The following is a 20744-nucleotide window of genomic DNA, read 5'->3' on the forward strand; positions in this document are numbered from 1 at the left end:
TTGGCGTCGGATAGTGTGTTGTCACAGAATAAATAAGTGTGCGTAATGGGCAGCCGAAAAACTGTCGCACACGTGATATTTGCCAAGCCTTACTAATCTCAATAGCATTACTAATTCAAATCAAGTTCAATTCTTCTAAGTCCGATTCTAACTACTGTAAATAAACCCCTAGTGGATGATCGTGCTTCCGCCAAGTTTTGGGCATCGTCCGCATGCTCCGAATAGTTTTAGCTTCATTAATCAGCTTCTGGGTTTGAGCCCTTTGGCCTTTGATATACTGAAGCCACTTCTTTGCAAACCTTTCTCCTTGATCATCAACCATTGATATAGTATCAAATTGGAATTGGCGCCAAGCTATTAATTGAGCTTGAATATCCTCCTCCTCTTCCTCATCCTCCTCTATTTCTTCCTCACTATCTGATGCTGAAGAGGTATCGCTTTCATAATCTGGTAGTGGAGTAGGCTCTTTACCACTGCGTTTGAACTCTGGTTTAAGTTCTAATCGCTCATCCCGCCAAAAAGGACAAGTATCATGGCGGGAAACAGTATTAAAGAATTGAGGGGGTGGCGTCTTAAAACAGTAGATAATATGCTTACAGCATAAGAATCGACTAAGTAAGAAGGCAGGACAGGCACAAACCCATTGATAAGGATCTGTATGATGCTGTTTTATCTGATCTAGACAAACAGTTTTTCTTGCATCCTTTTTCCATTGCCTTTTAAAGGCTTCTCTCCATCGTCCTTTAAAGATCCGCTGCTCTCTACCTAATATAGCCTTCATTTGATAGACCATATCAGGGACGAGACGACTTAGTAGAACCCATACCACTAGGTCAACTCTAGGCCGATTAAAACGATGAAGATAATCATGCTTTAGCTTTCGCCAATGCGATTCTACAATCATCGTTGTTTTCAGGATAGGGATCTTCTCAGGATTAGCTGCCCGAGCCCAGAGAATCCATTGATCATCTCTATACCAGTTGACAAAGAGGTAAGCCCAGAGATGGTAATAATCGCGAGATCGGCACCAATCATACATTTCTCGGGCATATTCCTGGTGGAGATTCTGCTTAAATCGAGTGCCATTGATATCAGGAAACAGAGGGTGGATATTGAAATGTCGGCAGAATATGCCTAAAATAATATCCCGTTCCTCTTTAGTTGGCTCAAGCCTTCGGCTTTCAACAGGCCTGACGCCACGAGAGAGACACTGACATTGACCGGAGCCTACAAATATCTTAGTAAATATATAATCTGGAAATCAAGCTAGCTAGAGCCAATATAATTAGAGTAAAGAAACCAACTTACCATCAAATTTATGCTCCTTTGGCCGTTTATGTGGAATTGATCCCCAGCAAATCTCAAGATGATCCTTCCCAACCACCTTTGTAGCTGCCTCTGGATCATACTGATTGAGCGTCGCTGTCTTAGTAGAATCCTTCAACTTCATACTAATAGCGCGCTTCGCGTGCCAGTAACAAAGCTGATGCTTAGCCTCTGGCCAGACTAGTCTGACTGCTCCAATCTCTGCTGGATCTTTATCAGTCGCAATAAAGCTGGGATCAAACCCAAACCCCTTAAGCTTTATAAGAAACTCATAAAGGATAAACAACATTGCGCCTGGATCAGCTCTTCTTCTCTGATAAGTATCAGGCTGAACATTCTGCTTATCAACTAAACAATAGGCAAGTGGTATACCAGTGCCATCAAGCTCAGCTAACATAGTAAATAGCTCCATCCCACTATTATTTGTGCCATAAGTAGAATCTATGGCTAATTGAGGCTGTGAGTTAACCTGTTCAGCCCAATTAAGACGTGGTTTAATAGTCTCCGGGAGGTAGAAGGCTAAAGTATATCGATGTCAGTGAATATATAAACTAATATACTAATACTAATACCAATACCGAAGCTAATACTAAGCTAGTAGCTAAGCTAGTGGCTGAAAAGAATATTGCTCTTACCTAATGCTGATAAGTTGCCTGCTTGAAAGATCTCTTGGTGGGCCTGATACCTTCCATTCTGGAAATCTGCCTCATTTAGAAGCATTTGAGCTGAGGTAAGAGGATCATCATGGCGTCGCCAGTTCTTTGAGTTTGCCTTATGCCAGATATAATAGACCTGGTGCCTTGACACTTCCTTTCCTTTAGGATGCTCCCTAACCTGGCGGGAAATCTCTGCAGGAGCATGGGTCAAGACAAGGGAGTCAATAAGATCGTGTATGACTTGCGGAACTTGAAGATCTTTATAAGGCGGGTGCCTGTGAAGGGCTAATACTAATCTTGAATGCAGAACTAGTGATGCCGACAAACTGTCTTTATTAAGCTTGAAGAGAAGAGAGAGAGACTAGCTATGGACATGTGGCAATATAAGGGATGCGGGTGCGGGTGGCACGTGACGAGCATGAGTGGCACAGGCATGAATGCTAAAGCAGGCACCAGCCTGTTACAGTGCCAGTGATGTTGAATAGAAAGACGGAGGGTCCGATCAAGTAAGGATGGCTGTATAATAAGCTTACTTCCACAAGGAAATCGCTCTATACGGCGGCCATCTCTCTGTTTTTCAACTTCTACCTTAGATTGATAGCTTCGGGTATGCGCTTCATCCTGAGAGCAATGATATCTATACCGATGATATTGGGAATCAGTTGAGGTATGGCGGAATCGGAATCCACCTTCCTGCCAGATCAAATCTGAAAGACTATGCATTGCTATTCCCATCTCCTCTTTATCAAACTCAGAGCCAAATTTGATAGGCAAAGCATCAAGATCAAATTCAAAGTCATGATTAAGAGGCTGAGGCTGGGAGAGAAGCATAGTAAATTCATCCCAATCATCGCGCTGAAGAGAACGCTTCTTCGTATGACGATTACAAAGGCTTTTTCGCTTCCCTTGCTTATTAAGATCAAAATCCTCGGTCGGACGGGGATTACGGCATTTCGAGCAAAAAAAGGTAGTGGTATCCATGGTGCAGGGTAATTTTTAATGACGCGTGTATAGATAGGGATGAACACCTAGACGCGATTGTAAACATTTACGCCAAGACGCTAAGCCTGATAAAAATATCACGTGTGCGACATTTTTCAGGAGCCCAGTATCTGTGTCATGTGCACACCCGACTCGTTTTTTACGAGTCGGGTGTGCTTCACCGGTTCTGCCAATTTCACCGGTTCTGCCAATTTAAAATATTATTTTACTCTCTCTCTATTAATTCTGCTTTAAATAAAATTCTGCTGCATCTGTTTAAAATATAGTATATCCCTTTCCATCGCCTCCAATATTTGGCCATTTCCCCCTGAATTGGCTCCTGAATCTGCTCCTGAACCTGCTCCTGAACCTGCTCTTGAACCTGCTCCTCGGCCTGTTTTTGAGCTTTTAGAGCTTCTTGGGCCTGTTTTTGTAATTTTTTTTTCTAGTTGTAACTCCTCCTTGGTTTTCCTGATTTTCACAAAGCGTTTTATATGGTGTAGGTTTAATACACCAGTCTGCTGGAGGGGTGGTTGGTTAAGCTGTCGTTTGGTTTTAGAGCGCCGAATTGGTTCTTGCGCAACCCTAATATTCTCAACCGTAATCTTAAGATTTCGATACTCTTCTTGGATCAATTGGGAATGGCGAGTAAGATATTTAAGACCCCTTTAAACCCTTAGTTTGAGGAGGTCTATATCAATATGCTTGATAATCTTCTCTTGGTTCATCTGAAGTCGTACTAAGGTTTTTGGCGGAGTATATTCAATACTAGAGGAAGAGAGTGGTAGAGATGGTGTGCGTTCATCATTGTGTTGACGAAGAGGACCTATAAACCATATTGTTATGGGATCGTGCCTACGTTCACGTCCATTCTACTGAGCTAAAAGACTATAATGATTTCGCTCTCACGAAATCATACTTAGGCTCTACTTGTATAGTGCCACTCTTGATCCTACACTAAACATCATTTGTTAGGTGTTCTTAACCTATGACACCTCACTAGGTTGAAAACCACACTCATCAAAGTTATAGATTAACCGCGAAGGCATACCACGAAGCAGATCATACCAATGACCTATCTTAGCTGGATTTTTAGCCATCATTCGCTTAGAATCCTTGACTTTCTGCTTCTAAGGACCTAGTTTTAGACCTTTAGGAAGACGCTTAGTAAAGCGATATACCCAATTTGGCCCAACAGTTCTAGTATCCTTAGTATCTTCAGAACTAGAATCTTGAAGTAGGCGATTTGCCCACATCTCAACCTGTTTTGGTGTTGGTGGCATACGCCAATCAGTTAGCTGGGTAATTCAGCGTACTAAAATCTCCTCCTGGATATCGGTAAAAACCTTATTGACTGGTTTTTGTTGAGTTTTCGCGGTCGCATTGGTTTTAACGCGGTTATGGAGAGTACGTCGATTGACACCAAATTCGCGCGCAATCTTAGAGATATTTGGGTTTTTTTCGCGTTTGGCGCATCAAAGGCCTTAGAGAGATGGGCCTTAGTCGATTCAAAGGTTTTAGGCATAGTGGGTGGGAGATATTGGGTAAAATAGAATGGAATGTGGAATTGGAAGAACCGGTGAAAAAAAAAAAAATTGGCAGAACCGGTGAAGCACACCCGACTCGTAAAAAACGAGTCGGGTGTGCACATGACATAGATACCCCCCCATGAATAAATTGAAACATCACGTGTCCTTGAAGTAAATCGAATCAAGATTGATAAATGATAAAGCCGCTCCACCCGCCGATCAGATCCCCAGCCACCAATTTAACCACAACTTTCTGCAAATTCCCTCCCTCCCTAGATAGTTTGCTTTACAACATTAATGAAAAATCTTCAAATCTGACAGGCTGAGATTAAAAAACTGACAGCTCTCCAAACCAGCCTACTTGACCTCGATAGCATCAGCTTTAGGCTTGTGCTCCCCACTATTGGAGCCCAAACAAACGGAGTAAACAATCATGTCGACCCTTCCACTTCCAGGCGGAGACCTCAGCGCTCGAACGGCAGCAAAATCCCCAAGACTAAAGGAACTCCTATTTTCTCAAACACAGAATGGCTACACAACCATTTCCATCCCAGCCACCTACGGCTACAACACAGGCCTCTCACCCGGCGCAATTGCCGGCATAGTCCTCGGCAGTGTCGCGGGTCTCTGCATACTCCTCTACATCCTATTCATCAGCCTGTTAAAAGTAGGCTTCAAGCCACACGGGAATCGAGGCGGTCCCATCACCGCCAGGTCCATGACATCAAGGACTATTGACGAGGAAGTAGTCCGCAGTCGGCGCGGATCCCGATCTCCACGACGTCGGGGCTCAGTGATTGAAGTCGTTGAAGATCGGCGCGGTAATAGTTATCGCCGGGCTCCGTCGCACGATCACGTTGTTGTCGAGGAGTCGGAATCTGGAACTGCTACTACTGATCCGCGGAATGTTGTCGAGGTTTTTGAGGAGGAGTCTTCTGTTTCGTCTGCTTCGAGGCCGTCGAGACGGTCTAGGAGTCATCGGTCTAGAACGCGCATTGTTGAGCCTCATGATCATGGTAGCTCGCATGGTGGGAGTCAGTATTAAGTGAGGGCGAGAAGGATGTGATCGTATGCGATACCCAATTTGTTTGAATGATGATGAAATTATGTTTTATGTCCATATTTTAGGGCAGACGAATAAACCATGAAAACGGAAGATTTACCTATACAAGTTCATTTAGCCATCAAGACCCAAGGCTTATCGCCGAGGAGTGTTTCAAGTATCTCCGACAAAACAAGGATATGGTGATACAGCAGAAAATAACAAACCAAAGACACGACGCGTAAATATATCTGGTGAGAACGCCCAACGGAGAAAGAAGCAACAAGCAAGAATCAATTCAGCCCATCCCAGTCATACAAGTTCTTTAATCGGGCGGTCGTAATGAGTAGGTATCTGGCGCGAATCACGAATATCAAAGAACTTGTCGCGTTCTGCGATACAGTGATGCGCGAGCAGCGAGATCACCACTAAAACAAGATATCCAAGCAGCAGCAGCAAGCCATAGCAGCCATAATACCAGCGCAACAACCAGCACCGCCGCTGTCACCGCCACTCGGACGATTATATTGCTGAGGAGGGTAACCCTGCTGCGGTGGATATCCCTGCTGCGGCGGGTAGTACATAGGCTGTTGCTGTCCATAATATCCCTGCTGCTGTTGAGGGCCGTAGTTTTGTTGAGGGTAATAACCCTGGCCTTGTCCGCCGCCTCCGTAGCCTTGGGGAGGAGGGGAGTTTGGGTGGTAAGCAGGTTGGTTGTATGCTGCTGCCGGGTAGGCGGGAGGTGGACTGTTCTGAAGGGGCGTTAGATATTGAATCCTTGACGTTAATTTTTGAATAACACACGGGCTTGTTGTAGGACATCTTGAAAGGTTTTTATATTGTAGCCTAGAGTCGAGGCTTTGTCAAAGGTTGTAGATATGATTGAGAGCTAGCCAGTAATAACTAATAGGGACGGTAGTTGAGGGTAAATTAGACGAGTTAGCTTGGGCAAGAAGGATCAATAAGTATCAAGAACCTCGGATGAGATAGAAAGAGTTCTGGACAGGATCAAACCGGAAGCATAGGCTTACGTAGTATAGAAAACGGAAGCACGGATCAACCGCATAAAGTGGAGTGTGGCGTAGTTCCGGAGTTCGGCAATTGATATCCACTGTCCATAATGTCGATGACACTTATGGAAAATTCCTAGATGGATATAAAAGATCAATTAATTGAATAGGTAGAGAATTGTCTGCTTAAGAGATCATGACTTCGAAAGCTTCTATTGTATGTCAATTAAATAGGCCACTGTAAGGAAAGAGTCAACTACTGAGTCATGTGACCTAAAGACATTGCCGAACCATTAGATGAGGAATTGACCAATATATAATTAATACCATTCAGACCCCTGTCATCAACAGGTGAATGGAAAATTGTAGAGCATGCGGAGCGCGACCTCTGTGACTACGCAGGTCCCTTGAACGCGCTCGATAAAACCCCTTAACCGCCTCCTATACTGTACGAGTTTGATATTAGAGCTGACTCAACCTTTAATGCCGCTCAAAATAGATTACAATAGGTAAACACAGTGCCCCAGTTTGCAATACACCGGTCACTGCACTCTAGTGAGTCTTTGCCACGATAGGTAGCACACAATTCTATTCAAACTGCAATGAAACTCTGGAACCATGGCAATGCTAATTCCGTTCTCAACAGGTCAATATATTGCTACCTTAGATACAATATACCTATGTACTTATAGTTGACTAGTACCAATAAGCCGCCTCCTGAATCATCCCGAGGTCTAATCAATCTTGAATCAGCATTCTTTGGAGGAAACCCCCAATTCAATGACCGAATACCATGTCATCTCTTCCAATTCACTTTCTCTGAGGTTTTCATCATCGTCTTCATCGTCATCCGAATTCGAGTTCGAGTCCGAATCTCCATCAATTACCATATCAGGTGTCCAGAAGCTAATCCCAGTGATTTTATTAATACTGTCGTAGCTCAATTCGTTGGCATGGCCCTGAGCAAGCCAAAGTATTCCAATCGCATTCGGAGTGTGGAGTACAGCGTAGAAGTCACAGTCACCTGCAGCTGCATCGCAGCTATTCTCAGTAATATCTCCAAGCTTTAACTGGGTCGGTTTCCATATCGTGACTTGCTTATCATTCAAATCCCAATCTTTTTTACTCGTGTGATAATGACCTGCAGCAATGGCCGCTTCCTTCATAATAGAGCGACTGTCTTTATTCGCAATGTTATCTCGAATAAAATATCTCAGTCTTTCCTTCTGGTCTGGACACACAGCTGTCCACAATCCCCACATCACATCCGACCACCTGTATTGGGAGATTTTGAGGGTAGGTTTGCCATTATTCTTCACGGTGATTCGAAAGTACGCTAACGAGGATATAATGATTCCATTGTTGCAATCAAATGACGCAGTTATACTGAATTCCGGCTCCATCCACTCATTAGCGGAGATTTCTGTCAGTTGAATATTTTTTACTCCTGGCATGGCAAGTCGGATGGTCTTCTTCAATTCATCCGTAATACCATCTGTTGATGCCCAGAACCTCCATCCTATTTTGTTTGCTGATGTAGGGATGTCATGTCCATGCGCATTTTTTGTCCAGCCAACGGTACGAGCAGTATCATGGACGATTGGGACGTCCGTTGATGGACCACTCTGCCCTTCCCATAGCATAGATTGATAAACTTTCCATCTCTGTGCCCCTTTCACGGCGTCCTTCATGAATTCTTCTGAGCGTGCGTCTTGGCGGCGGAACAGTCGATCCGGCGCTGATTCATGGAGAGAAGAGGATGTGAAAGATTTGACCATGTTAGTCCGCGCACGGTAGCTGACTATTCCCGATTCATGTTGCTGGGCGGGATATGCAGCAGAGATCCCATTGTACAGCAGCAGCGGCAGCAGCTTCAGAATAATCATCTTCATTCCAAGCATTAGATATGACCTTAGGAGGGTGCCCGTGTGGTGGAAGGGCTTGGATTGAATGTGGCGTCGTCTAAAAACTGACAAGAGAGGAGATGTTGGATATATATGACCTAGGAATAGGATTCAGACCCTTCCAAGATTCGAATGCTGAGATAAAGAACAACATGATGTCCCTGGTACTAAAAGCCATCCTCTATGGGTCTGGAATCCTGTCAGCACTTGCAAAATCTTCTCGGATGTCATAGCTAAAAGTTCCGCTATTTCTAATGCTTTAGCCCCCAACGTTGTTGATCCATGAGCACTCACTCGGAAGAGAATGCTCCAGCCAATTTTGGGGTCCATGACCAGATTTAAAGGAAAATTCCATCTCTATCATACTGACCTCGGGCTTAGAAATATTCTGATACCTAATCAGAACCAACCTCAGATATGGAAGGTATCGGCAATACTTGACTAGGAAACCGCTGGATTTTACCCTCGTTTTTGGATCTTAACATTGCATACTGTTTCTCCAGGATTTTATATTTATCCGCGACTTTCGAAAGTAAGAAACTATAAGATTATGGTTATCCAGAATATGCGGAATAGTACCTAGAATGGTGCAAGGCAAAACACTAGCTTGACATATACTGAAAGAATACTAGCGTCTGATGACTACCCACCTTTCAACCTAAGTTCTAATAAGTTTATATAGTATGCTTCGGTTGGATTCCACATCTCTTATCTGAAAAGCTACAAGTACCAAGGTGGTAATAGGTTGATTTAGAGGAGAGAGGGAAAAGATGTAACATGTCAAAGTGCTGAAGCTAGACATAAGCATTGGTTTGGTTTGGGTCAAAGCTTTGAGACCACACCAAAATAAATTGGTGATAACTTTTATAAAAGCTGGTTGTTGTTGAATCTATTCTGTTGCTGCTTCGCTATTGGGTTCAGCAGCGCTGCGCGTGTTAAGAAATAGATTCTTGGTTACTAGGGTCATCTGACCCAGTATCGCATACCTAGGTAATAGGTATTTATACTGAAAATAAGGAAATGGTGTATTCAGGATACTCAGGCTCTGCTCATGACCTCAGGATATTTGTCATAATGAACCTAAGAATAGATGAATTTTAGGTGGTAATGATTATGCCGAACAATGACACACCGCTGACATACCGCTGATAAAGGTTTCTTTCTAATCCCTAATAGTGCCGGCAGAATGAAATGGGGGTATATAAACCAATGTTTGGATTCAACCTATGTCCCGACTGCTAAAAAAAAATAGAGACGATCAGCATGGCCCCTGCATAAGGATGACACGCTCAATCAAAGAGAAGCCAACAATTTTTATTTTATTCCCTTAACAGGCCAAAATGAGAAAGTTGCCAATTTTGTACAAAATGGTGGTTGACACTGATTGTGCATTCAAGACCGAGCGTGCGCACTAGGTATCTTTTTTTCTTTTATTTCTCAAATTTCGGAAGCATATGGTAGACCGATATCTAGGTAGTGTATACCTACGATACAATGGATACTTAATGAACTAAATGGTCTGATCTTCATTGCCCCCTGCCAAAGTGATTGTACTGGGAAGCTTAGTATGTTCGTAGCTGCACAGCATCAGGATTACCTTTAGACATACACATATTTTAATTTTCTTAAATAGCTTCAAAAGATAGTGCAATTACTTCGTGAGGCATGTCTGAAAATCAATGCATGCGCTCGAAAGGCATTGAGATATATCATTACAGGGAGTGAAAAAAGCTATTCCATCGGATTATCCACCTGCTCCATATGCAAGTGTAAAATAATCAAGTAATTTACAAAAATTGAAATTGAAAGGAGATATCATTTCTGACTTTTGTGAACGAAGCAGAATGCACGCTATCCGCAAAACCACGGAATCTCGGGGTCACTATGCACAGAGGCCAACGGGACAAAATGAACGGCATATTCAAGCCTTCAAATATAGGGGAGAAAGGATCCTGTACCTATTATCTATTCCTGGTCCTCGAGGGACGCCTTCTTCAGCTCCTCCGAGGCATCGGCAACAGCATCAAGCTCCTGAGCCAACTCAGCCTCGGCGGTGGGAGCACCGTTGGCCTTGGCGGGCTTCTTAGCAGTGTCAGTGCTGCGAGCACTGGTCTCAGTCTTGGAGATCTTGAGCTCTTCCTCTTCAAGACGGGCGATCTCGGCCTTGGCCTTTTCGATGTTCTGTGTATTGACTTGTCAGTTGGGTCGAGGGGAAAGTTATATAAGAAGAAACTCACCTCAGCGGTCTTGCTGGCCTGGTTGTTCTTCCACTCGCTAATCTTGGCGGCAAGCTTCTCCACAATAGCGGGGACGTCGGTCTGGTTCATAGGGGGATCGACCTTGACCTTAGCAAAGTCCTCAATGACACCAATGTTCATGTTGAACTTGGCGGTCTCGGGAGCGGGAGTGGTCTTCTTGCCCTTCTTTCCCTTCTTGCCGCCAGTGCCAGCGAAGTAATCTTCCTCCTCCTTGCGAGCAACAACCTTCATACCCTTGATGCCAGAGTCCTCGATCTTACGACCAACCTCGGCGCGGAAGTTACTACCCTCGATCTTCTTTTCATCAAGACCCAGAGCGGCGAAGTTGTAGGTGGGGTCAAAGTGGCGGATAAGGCCCTGGGCAGTAAGGATCTCATCGGTATAGGCCAAGGCGGAGGCTTCCTCCAGCTTCTTATCGGCGATCTTCTTGCGCTTCTCGCGCTCAAATGCATCGCGCTCAGCCTTCTGGCGCTCACGGCGAACACGCCACGCCTCATCCTCATACTCCTTGTACGCACGACGGCTCTTGAAGTAGTTGTCCTTGATCTCACGGATAGCAGAATACTTGGCCTGCTGGTCGTTGCGCAGGTTGGTGCGCTCGTCACGCAGCGCATTGAGGTTCTTGTAAACATTGTTTTGCTCAGCCTTTATGGCATCCAATTCAGTTTGAATCGCAGTGTACTTGTCGCTAAGGGCCTTGGCCTCGGCATTGTCGAGGGTCTTGCGCAGCTCCGAGATCTGTGCCTTGAGATCATCAATGGTCTTCTGGGACTCTTCCAGACCGGCGAAGCCCTTGCGCTGCTTCCGCATGTTGGAGACGTCAGAAAGAGCCTTGCGCTCATCCACCAGGCGCAGAGTTCCAGAGTCAACTTGCTTTTCTAGGCGTGCGATCTCACGGTCAATTTCCTCAACGTTCTTGAACGACATCTTGCCGCGCGAGTTGTTCTGCTCGGCAATGCGAGCCTTCAGAGTCGAATCTAAAGCATTGATCTTTTCCTGGGTGCTGGAACGAGAGGTCTTGAATCCCTGCTGCTTTTGACGGATCGATGAGAGTTCTGCGCGGAGTTCTTGTTGCTTCTTGGCCTCGGGCGAGTCCGAGTTGTTGGGCTTAGCGCCGTCCAACTTGGCCTTGATTTGGTTCTTTCGCACATGTTATTAAATGACTCAAGGGGGGAAAAAAGGAATAAGATGACGAAAAAGTGGGAAGGGCGAGGACACAGCCGCCTTGGTGGGGGGGGGGAGGGGGAGTATATTCAATTGATGATCATCTCAGATGCAAAACCCAAGTGAAACCAAAGAATAAAGCAAGTGACATACGAGCTTTTCTTGCGCAGCAGTGTGCTCCTTCTCGGCCTGAGCCAGACTGGCCTTGTAAGCCTCCTCATCAGGCTTGGTGGGCTTAACCCGAGCTTCCACATCAGGGGAAGCCATTGTGAATTGATGTGTGAATCAAAGGAAACAATTAAGAAAAGGGAAGGTTTAGAGACTAAAGAAAGAAGGGACGAAAAAAAACCAGGCCACAAGAGGAAAGGGGAAAACAGTTTAGAATAATTCTAATGGTTCGGTGGGTTTCTCCGCTTTCACTTCCTGTCGATGGCAGAAAGTTCCCGCTCGACTTTTTCGACTTTGGCTTATCACGTTTTTCTGCTCTTTCGTTTTGCCAACTTAGCAGCCGCGCGCTTTGTTCATCCACTTTCCTTTTCCACCGGTCAATTCTCCGGATTTCTTAGCAGCTATGGATCATGAGGATGGCAACGATATTGCTGCGAAGGAGCTGACTCGCCTCTGGCGCACTTGGAGAACTATCTATGAAATGCTTGCAGACCGGGTAGGACACCCTTAGCATTGGTTCTCTGGAGTTTCAGAGCCTTTGCGCGAAGTGGAATGACTAGTGCTAATCAAACTTTGTGCGAAACACAGGGCTACGAAGTGTCCGAAGATGAACTGCGAATCACTCTGTCTGACTTCCGTTACCGATACGGCGCTGCCTCCGGATTTCCAGAGTATGTGACAAAAAAAAACCCTTTTGAGCTAAGCAGCAGAAGCAACAGCTGTCATTGTCAAAATCCAAGCAAAATATCGCTAACGCGCACTCATTTCCATCCAGCCGCAACAAGATGAAAATCAAAGCTCGCCCCTCTCAGGCTATGCTCCACAAGTACACCGCACTGCCCAGCAAGGCGAACCCAAACCCCCAACCCGACTGCGGTGAAATTTACGTCCACTTTGGTCCCGAGACGCCCGGTGTCGGCACCAAGGAAGTGCGCGAGTTCAATGAGATCGTCAGCGATGGCAACTACCACACCGGTATCTTCATTACGCAAGTTGCTATTTCCCCCTCAGCTATGCGAATGCTCCAAGTTATCCCCGACCGTATCTGTGAGTACTTCCAGGAGCAGGACCTGCTGGTGAACATCACCCACCACGAACTCGTCCCCAAGCACGTCCTTCTCAGCCCTGAGGAGAAGCTCCGTCTTCTGGAGCGATACCGTCTGAAGGAGTCGCAGCTGCCCCGTATGCAGGTTGTTGATCCTGTTGCTCGGTACTTGGGTTTGCGCCGTGGTCAGGTAGTGAAGATCATTCGCAAGAGTGAGACTGCTGGTCGTTATGCTAGTTACCGATGGGTCATCTAAGCCCCGTTAAAAGTTCGATTATTCATACCCACGCAAATGCATAAGTCCTCTTCGACACGGTTCTTTCTGCTGTTGCCTTACTATATTGCGAACTGGGGAACGCAAACGATACCAGCGACTACGTCAATCAAGATACCAGGTGAAGGTGGACACGGAGTTTTATCATTTTTTTTCCTTTTCAACTTCTACACCCCTACTAAACAAACAAAAAAGACTCTATTCTGGGCAGCACGGCGTACAGGCGAAGTTCTCTACAAGTGCAATCCATGGAGGGGGCGGTTTCCGATCTACTCGTCATTTGACATAGTGATGCTCTGTATTATTTAGCTATGCTGAATTCCAATGTCTTGACCGTTGACCACAATTAATTGTAAATAAAAAAAAGAAATTTCATGGTGATATACAAAAAGGAGATTCGTGTAGAGTTCATGAGTTGTCTCCCAACGCCAACGTAGAGCCAACCTCGGAAAATACAAGAAGAAAAAGAACAACAAGGGTTTGCGACAGGGGGTATGAGTAAAGCATCAAAGAAAACATTTTCAGAAGAGCTGACTCCAAGTAAATATCAAAAGGACCTCCCAAGCCAATATAAACACATTCCCAGCAATTGGATTTAAAAAAGGATCATACATATCATCTCCTCATACGGGAGTTCTGTCCCTCCAAAAGCCCACCAACATCTTGAAGCTCGACATCAAAAGTGAGAGAAGCATCAGACGGTGGACGATAGCGTGGAGGAGGATTGGGTGTTGAAGATTGCAAATTCATGAAAGGGCTTGTAGCAGTAGGCGGAGCAGAAGAAGCGAAGCGAGAATTGAGGGCAGCGTTAGGAGTGCGAGGCCAAACACCCAGGTCTTCCAAAAAGTTCCGACTGCTGCGGCCACGATAGGGTCTTTCGGCCTCTATAACTGTTGTGGTTGACATTGATAAGGGAGAAGTGACGAATGGATTGAGTGGATTAGGCGGAGAGAAGAAATGGGTATCTGGCTGATGCTGGTTCAGAAGCCCGCCGACATCAGAGAAAGAGGCTTGATGCGAGGGCGTAATTGACGAGGCATTTGGCGGTTTCTCGCAGGGTTGACTGGTTCGAATATACTCGCGCGGAGTGACTCTGACTTCGAGACTACATGTCGTCGAGACATGCGTATCATCTGAAACGTGGGTTTCCTCTGAGCGGCGATGCTTCGGCTGATCAAATGACCAATTTGGATCGATAGCTCCCGTGCGAGCAATGAGCAAAGGCTCCGGAGGAGCAAGTGGTGGATGAGACGAAGATGAACCTTTGTTGCTGGAGAAGAGCTCTGGATCTATGCGAATACCAACGTCTGCGGCGAGGTCACAGTCGCTGCCCCATTGGTGCTGCATGACAGTGTTGCGTCGGACATGGCTTTGATCTAAGCTTTCGGTAACAGACGCCGAACCCAAATTGCGCTTATATTTGCGTTTCTTGGCGCCGCGGTCTCGAACGAAGGAGCCTATTACGACGATGTTGGAGACGGCGGTGGCGGCTAGGATGTCCAGTGAGGCGATGAGGGAGCGGTATGGTTGTGCGCCACCGTGTCTAATTACCAACGGTACTCGGTAGCAGGTGATGGCAACTAGGATAAGTGAGAGGCAGAAGAGGATGACGAGCGAGAGTTTGCGCTTGAGTGGCATTTGCGACGTCAAGATGATTGGAACGGGGAATGCGACGAGAAGGAGATCGGTTATGACGTCGCACGTTCCCATCGCGATTAGTTGCGCATATCCTGAGCGACAACTGGAGCCGGGGTCTGGAATGACCTGCCAATAGTGGTAGAAGGGTAGACACTCGGCCAGAGTTGTGATGACGACAACAGCTAGTGTTGAGGCGAGAAAGAAGTGGATAAAACGTAGGAAGATGGCGACTGATCGACGCCAGACCTTCCCTGTGACACGCTTGAGGAATTCACAAACAGTGAGCTTGGCTGTCCAGATGCTAGGTTTGAGTGTTAGTATATCAAGTGTGACAGGGCTCGTAGCAGCTAACCGTCCATTTACTGAGGATTCTTACAAGATTGCATAGAAGATTCGCGCTGCTAATACCAACTTACTACCAATAGCTCTCTTCGAGATCTGGTCAGCAGTTAAACCGTCTGTTTGGACATTATTGGTTCCATAGACCAAGACGAAATGCACTAATATTATGCGAATTGATAGTGGGATCATGCTGAGAACCATGACTTTGTCTTCGGGGAAGAAGCGTTCGAGACGGATATAACGACCGCATAGACGCACGATGATGATGAGCATGGAGAACGCAGTAGCCCACCAGCTCATCATCAAAGTCGGATTAATGTCATCACGAGATTGAAAAGCCGGTGGAATGGTATGGGATAAGATCGAGCGTTGCGTGAGAATATCCATGATTTGCACCAGCCTCCGAAGAGGGGTGTTTTCTCATATCAAACTCAGAAGAAGCGATGGAAGAGAAGTGATGTGGTGATCATTTGACGCAGGGCTCAAAGATAGTGTGGGGGTTAGAGATCGACCTCATACTAGAGAGATAAGGGATGTTCGCAAGATGATATATGGATCAGTTTTAGGATTCTGGGCCTGGAAAGTAGAGATGATGAGACCATGGGAACGGGGATTCCCGGTGAGAAAAACTATAGGAAGCCAGAGGGGAAACAGGCGTAAAAGAGCTTATTCACGGCCAAGAGAGACTGAGAAATACAAAATATTGAGAAAAACTGGTTCGAATTGACAAGGATCTGGCAAGGTCAAGATAACGAACATGAGCCAGTGACATCCATCGCCCTAATCTATATGAAGGTCAGCATTGAACCAGGCTGGTTTGTGCTATTATTTTCAATATACAATATCTCGCTTATTATGCACGTAAGCTTGAAGGCTTACGATAATAATGTCATATGAAATCCAAGTCCTATGAAACCTAATCAGTTTTTAATCTGTCTTACCTTAGGATCATTACATTTAGGGAACGGCGGGGGAAGAAGCTTACTAGCGAATCATAGACGTTGATTTAAGGGTTTGGATAGGGGGATTGTTATCTCTCACGTGGCCTTTGACTATATCTGGACATTGCTATGGCTGACTACGCTTCTACTTAGTACATAGTCTTGAATTGCATGCAGATAAAAATACATACGAGCGAGAAATAAAACCGAGTAATCCTGTAAGCTTTTACGCGTCATTACGAGTTTCCTTTCCAACCACCCCCAACATGCCACCAACAGTTTGTCAGAAAGCCCAAAAACGGGCTGAACAGGAGGGTAGAATCTTATGAGTTATCAAAGCTATTCAGAATGGCGAAGTTCCCAATATTTACCAATCTGCGCTTACATTTGATGTCACCACTTCAACCCTTTAACGCCGTATTACATGTCGCTATGATAAACGCGCAGATGGTCATGAATCGACTGAACTCTCTCTTCAGATGACTGTGGAGCTGCTCCTAGCCCTTCTGATGTCGCTAGTATCACTTATTCACTACTCGCCGACCGCGGAACCAACCCATCTCTTACGATCGGATGACATTGGGTCGGAAATTCCATAGAATGAACATCCTGAACAAGAAACTCGCTATTCAAAACGTTGTGGTTTTTTAAACGAGCAAAACAAGAAGATCCTACCATAATTCGGGAAAAGCTTAATCTTGTCGAAAAACGATTCGCGCGATATATATAACTTCAATGAGACTGGCGATTTGAAGCTACCTGAGTAGACCAAACGGCGGACATCAGACGAAATAGGGCTTCTATGGCTATAAAATATCTCTATTCCTGAAAATACTTCTTGTATGAAAGGAAAATATCGTGCTTTGGTGTTAGATGGCCATAGTAGCCATCTTACACCTAAAGTTGATGACATTTGCAAAGAAAAGAACATTATACCAATTTGAATACCTGCCTATTCATCTGACCTTTTACAACCATTGGATTTGGGTTGTTTTTTGGTTTCAAAGTGATCATATTCTCGCCTAGTCCATTGGAAAATGGCGCTTGGATTATTCAACAGCGTCAAAAGTAAATATCCTAGAAATTTACTCGACCGCGCGCCTAGAAGCTATTAGCTCTATTTCTAATACCTTCGCCGTTATTGAAGTTACAACTTTCGATCCTGATTGAGTGCTCTCAAAGCCTACTATTTTACTTCGCACACCATCAAGTCGATATTATACACCAAAAACGTCAAAACCACTAACCGATCTACACCGACAACATAAAGCTCTGCTTCTTACAATTTCACTAGGCCCTGCTACCCATCTAAGAGAGCTTTAGAGCAAATTATAAGGGTACCAATTCTCTATACCAAGAGATTCTTACTCTCCAACAAGAAAAACAAGGCTTTTTGCGCAGCACGTGAAAAAACAGATCAATATGAGAGAAAATCCGAATCGCCATAATTCAAGGTGGTTTAACTACCAGGAAGCTTAACAGCTAAAGACTTCAATAAATACTCTAGAGGCCAATAACACCAATTATGGCCATCAAGAGTCAATCTCGTTTCCGACATCGCTAACGCCCACACATATCTTGTATCTGCAGACTGGTCATAAGAGAGAAACATGAACAGATTTCATATTTTTTTTTCTTGATTGGTTGATATAATTCAATGGAGATTTGGTATAAAATGGAACCTTGGAATTGGAATATTCATACATCAAAAGTGGGTCAAATTCCCCACTCGTATGTATTTTACTTTATACAGAATATATTGATCTACACTCGTATTGAAGTTATCGCCCCCATAACCAGTTCCGTGATGGGCCCACTTTCCAAGCTTTGATAAGGTTGTCCCGTCCTATTATATCATTATGAATCTACTCCATAACTATATACAGAATTGATCCAGAATCCCTTGAAGGCAGTCCCTGGAAGGTAATCCCCCTTTTTTTTTTATTATAGAACCCTTCCTTCGCCGGATGTTAGATCAAATCTGAAAACTGCAAAGATCCCGTTTCATCTATTTCCGATACGAGAATCAGATGGCGGTCTATATGCTAGATCCTGCATGCACAGCAGCCAAAACGGCACGGAGCTCCGCCAATAGTTTGTCAACCTCTGACTCAGTGCCGACTGTTATGCGCAAACAACCCTCACACCCGTACTCCTTACCACGGAATCGTACTACGACCCCACGCTTCTCTGCCATGGCCTCGTACACAGCTAGAGCTGTAGCGTTGCTCGGTCGACCCTCGGCATCCTTCATCTCTACAAGCAAGAAATTTGCATCATAACCCCCTAGGAACCGCCCCACTCCCGAAATTTGAGGCAGCTCACGGACTAGGCGGGCTCGTTGATCGACAATTTGATCGCGGTATTGCTGCATGACCGCCATGTGAGGGTCTGTGAGGGCGGCGCTGGCCAGCGCGCTGGTTGGGCTGGAGATATTGTACGGCGCCTTCAAGCTGTTCAGTAGTAGAGCAATCTCGGGACTGGTAAAAGCAACTCCTAGTCGGATACCCGCGAGACCGAAGGCTTTGCTCAGAGTCTGCATGACTACGAGATTCGGCCATTCGTTCACCCACTCAGCGAGACTGGAGCCCTCCGGGGCAAAGTCAATGTATGCCTCGTCCACCACGACCACGCCGTTCCACGTAGGGTGCTCGAGCACTTTGCGAATATCTTCCTTGCGGATCAAATTCGCGGTTGGGTTGCCGGGCGAGCAAATGTAGGCCAACTTGATCGATGGGTCAGCTGATAGTGTCTCGTTCACCTTCTCGGGTTGTAGGCTGAAGCCGTCGTCCACATTTAGCGGCACCTTGACGATCTCGAGATCGTTAATCTGTGCGCTCACACTGTACATTCCGTAGGTCGGCGGGCAGGTCAAGATCTTGTCCTTGCCTGGCACGCAAAAGCATCGTAGCAGGGCGTCGATGGCCTCGTCCGATCCAACACCGACGAAGAGGTTTTCCGGACGGAGGGTCTTTGGTGTGTGGTGGTGGGTATTACGGAGGTTGCAGAAGAGCTGCTTCAATTCGATTTGGTGACTACATTTATGAAAGGTCAGGTCTTGGTCCTTTGTAGAGTCGGAATCATTTGGCGAGTGACTCACGGGTCGGGGTATCGATTTAGGCCCAGAAGGTCGATCTCAGACTTAGAAGTGTCGCCCAATGCACCTTCCTTGTTCAATGCAAGGCCAGGGCCATAGGCATTCTCATTGGCATCCAAGAGAACGTTCGTCCCATCATCTTTGTAGTCACTGACTCATTAGCGCGGGATCTGTGATGCATCACGGGTGAACACACTCTCTGGCGCATCGGTACGGCTGTAATTGCAAGATGTTGGGCCGGGCGCATTTGGAAAGATCAAATGGGGAGGTTCCTGAAGCCATTGTGGGCGTTGGTGTAGTATGAGTACAGTTGGTGTCGAGTAGGAAAAAAGGTAATGGTGGGGGTCCGCGGGGACTTAAAAATCTCCGGGCGGTGACTCAAGTCTTCTTACCAGACCAAGTCAGGAACATCGATAATATTGAGTCATTGACAATATCAAGAAAGAACTTGGCTCAATTCAACTTGGTTCAATGGTTTGATCACTGAACATTGGTAATTTGAATTTCTATCCTGATCTGTCAGGACTCCTTTCAGCGTAGTGACCCTGACTACGAACATCGCGAAACCCGTTTAACAGCAGACAGATCCAGTCTTTTCCCAACAATCTAGAAATGAGAACGGGGATCATTGATTAATAGGAGATTGTTCGCCTGAGTTTTCACGGCATGATTAGATATCTCGAGGTTCTCTGTAACCCATTTAGGAGAGATGCAGTGCGCCATGCGCCAACGCCTGTGTTGGTACCCATATTGCTGGGCCTGGAGAGAGATCAGACCTCAAATCTGTGCTAATGAACCATCAAATCTACATCGAGTGCTAAAGTGTAAACCTGATATACGAGACGCCGGCTTTTTCAACGCTGCATAAGTATAGGAGAACATCTCCCGTCCAGCTCTGCCGACTCTTCGCAGAGATCATACTACTCAGCCCTGGAAATTTCAGAGTAAGAACAGAGAACGAAGTATATGTGGCTCCACGTAATTCAAAGCTGACGTGGCTTGTGGATCGTAGCTGAGCTCGCACCGACGTGTGGGTATTATAACGGCGATCTGATCAAAGCCGACAAGCCCAGGGATAGCTATGTGCAAGGCTTTTACGTTCCAATATTTAAAGGGTAGGATGGTTAAGACACTATCATTCTCAACCTTGGAAGTGCCAGTTTGTATTGCATGGACTTGTTAGAAAAGCCTCTCAAGGTGTAACTATAAGAGGAAAGGGATATAAGTAATGTTGATTATGCCAAGGGGGAGAACGGAGGCATGCAGTAAACCCGATCCTAGCGGAATTGTAATTTCATCCCAGGTAGATAGTTAACCGCGAAGTAAAAGCCGACATTAATTGAGTGAGCGGATAGGAACATGATCCTTT

General features: G+C 45.6%; 7 protein-coding genes across 7 annotated transcripts; 2 read left to right on the forward strand and 5 right to left on the reverse strand.

Moving 5' to 3' along the window:
• Positions 1-4925: 4925 nt before the first annotated feature.
• On the forward strand, positions 4926-5537 carry N7495_002328 (uncharacterized protein; the record flags this gene model as incomplete). The annotated part of the gene is made up of 1 exon (XM_057204997.1): positions 4926-5537. One exon carries the CDS (start codon positions 4926-4928, stop codon positions 5535-5537), a length of 612 nt encoding a protein of 203 aa, XP_057065604.1.
• Positions 5538-5846: 309 nt separating this feature from the next.
• On the reverse strand, positions 5847-6356 carry N7495_002329 (uncharacterized protein; the record flags this gene model as incomplete). Its single annotated transcript, XM_057204998.1, has 3 exons — positions 5847-5962; positions 6013-6286; positions 6339-6356. 3 exons carry the CDS (start codon positions 6354-6356, stop codon positions 5847-5849), a joined length of 408 nt encoding a protein of 135 aa, XP_057065605.1.
• Positions 6357-7293: 937 nt separating this feature from the next.
• N7495_002330 (uncharacterized protein) lies at positions 7294-8445 on the reverse strand (the record flags this gene model as incomplete). Its single annotated transcript, XM_057204999.1, has 1 exon — positions 7294-8445. One exon carries the CDS (start codon positions 8443-8445, stop codon positions 7294-7296), a length of 1152 nt encoding a protein of 383 aa, XP_057065606.1.
• Positions 8446-10413: 1968 nt separating this feature from the next.
• bfr1 (putative nuclear segregation protein (Bfr1)) lies at positions 10414-12137 on the reverse strand (the record flags this gene model as incomplete). Its single annotated transcript, XM_057205000.1, has 3 exons — positions 10414-10629; positions 10686-11846; positions 12024-12137. 3 exons carry the CDS (start codon positions 12135-12137, stop codon positions 10414-10416), a joined length of 1491 nt encoding a protein of 496 aa, XP_057065607.1.
• Positions 12138-12441: 304 nt separating this feature from the next.
• Positions 12442-13339, forward strand: N7495_002332 (DNA-directed RNA polymerase core subunit RPB5; the record flags this gene model as incomplete). Its single annotated transcript, XM_057205001.1, has 3 exons — positions 12442-12534; positions 12627-12709; positions 12814-13339. The coding sequence occupies 3 exons, from the start codon at positions 12442-12444 to the stop codon at positions 13337-13339; spliced, it is 702 nt and encodes a 233-aa protein (XP_057065608.1).
• Positions 13340-13972: 633 nt separating this feature from the next.
• On the reverse strand, positions 13973-15724 carry N7495_002333 (putative integral membrane protein Pth11-like; the record flags this gene model as incomplete). The annotated part of the gene is made up of 2 exons (XM_057205002.1): positions 13973-15342; positions 15412-15724. 2 exons carry the CDS (start codon positions 15722-15724, stop codon positions 13973-13975), a joined length of 1683 nt encoding a protein of 560 aa, XP_057065609.1.
• A 2592-nt stretch (positions 15725-18316) lies between these two features.
• On the reverse strand, positions 18317-19657 carry N7495_002334 (histidinol-phosphate transaminase; the record flags this gene model as incomplete). The annotated part of the gene is made up of 3 exons (XM_057205003.1): positions 18317-19313; positions 19379-19525; positions 19572-19657. 3 exons carry the CDS (start codon positions 19655-19657, stop codon positions 18317-18319), a joined length of 1230 nt encoding a protein of 409 aa, XP_057065610.1.
• Between the last annotated feature and the right edge of the window lie 1087 nt (positions 19658-20744).

The sequence above is a fragment of the Penicillium taxi genome (assembly GCF_028828555.1).
Source record: "Penicillium taxi strain IBT 34144 chromosome Unknown utg000002l_segment0_segment0, whole genome shotgun sequence".
NCBI classification, from domain to species: Eukaryota; Fungi; Ascomycota; class Eurotiomycetes; order Eurotiales; family Aspergillaceae; genus Penicillium; species Penicillium taxi.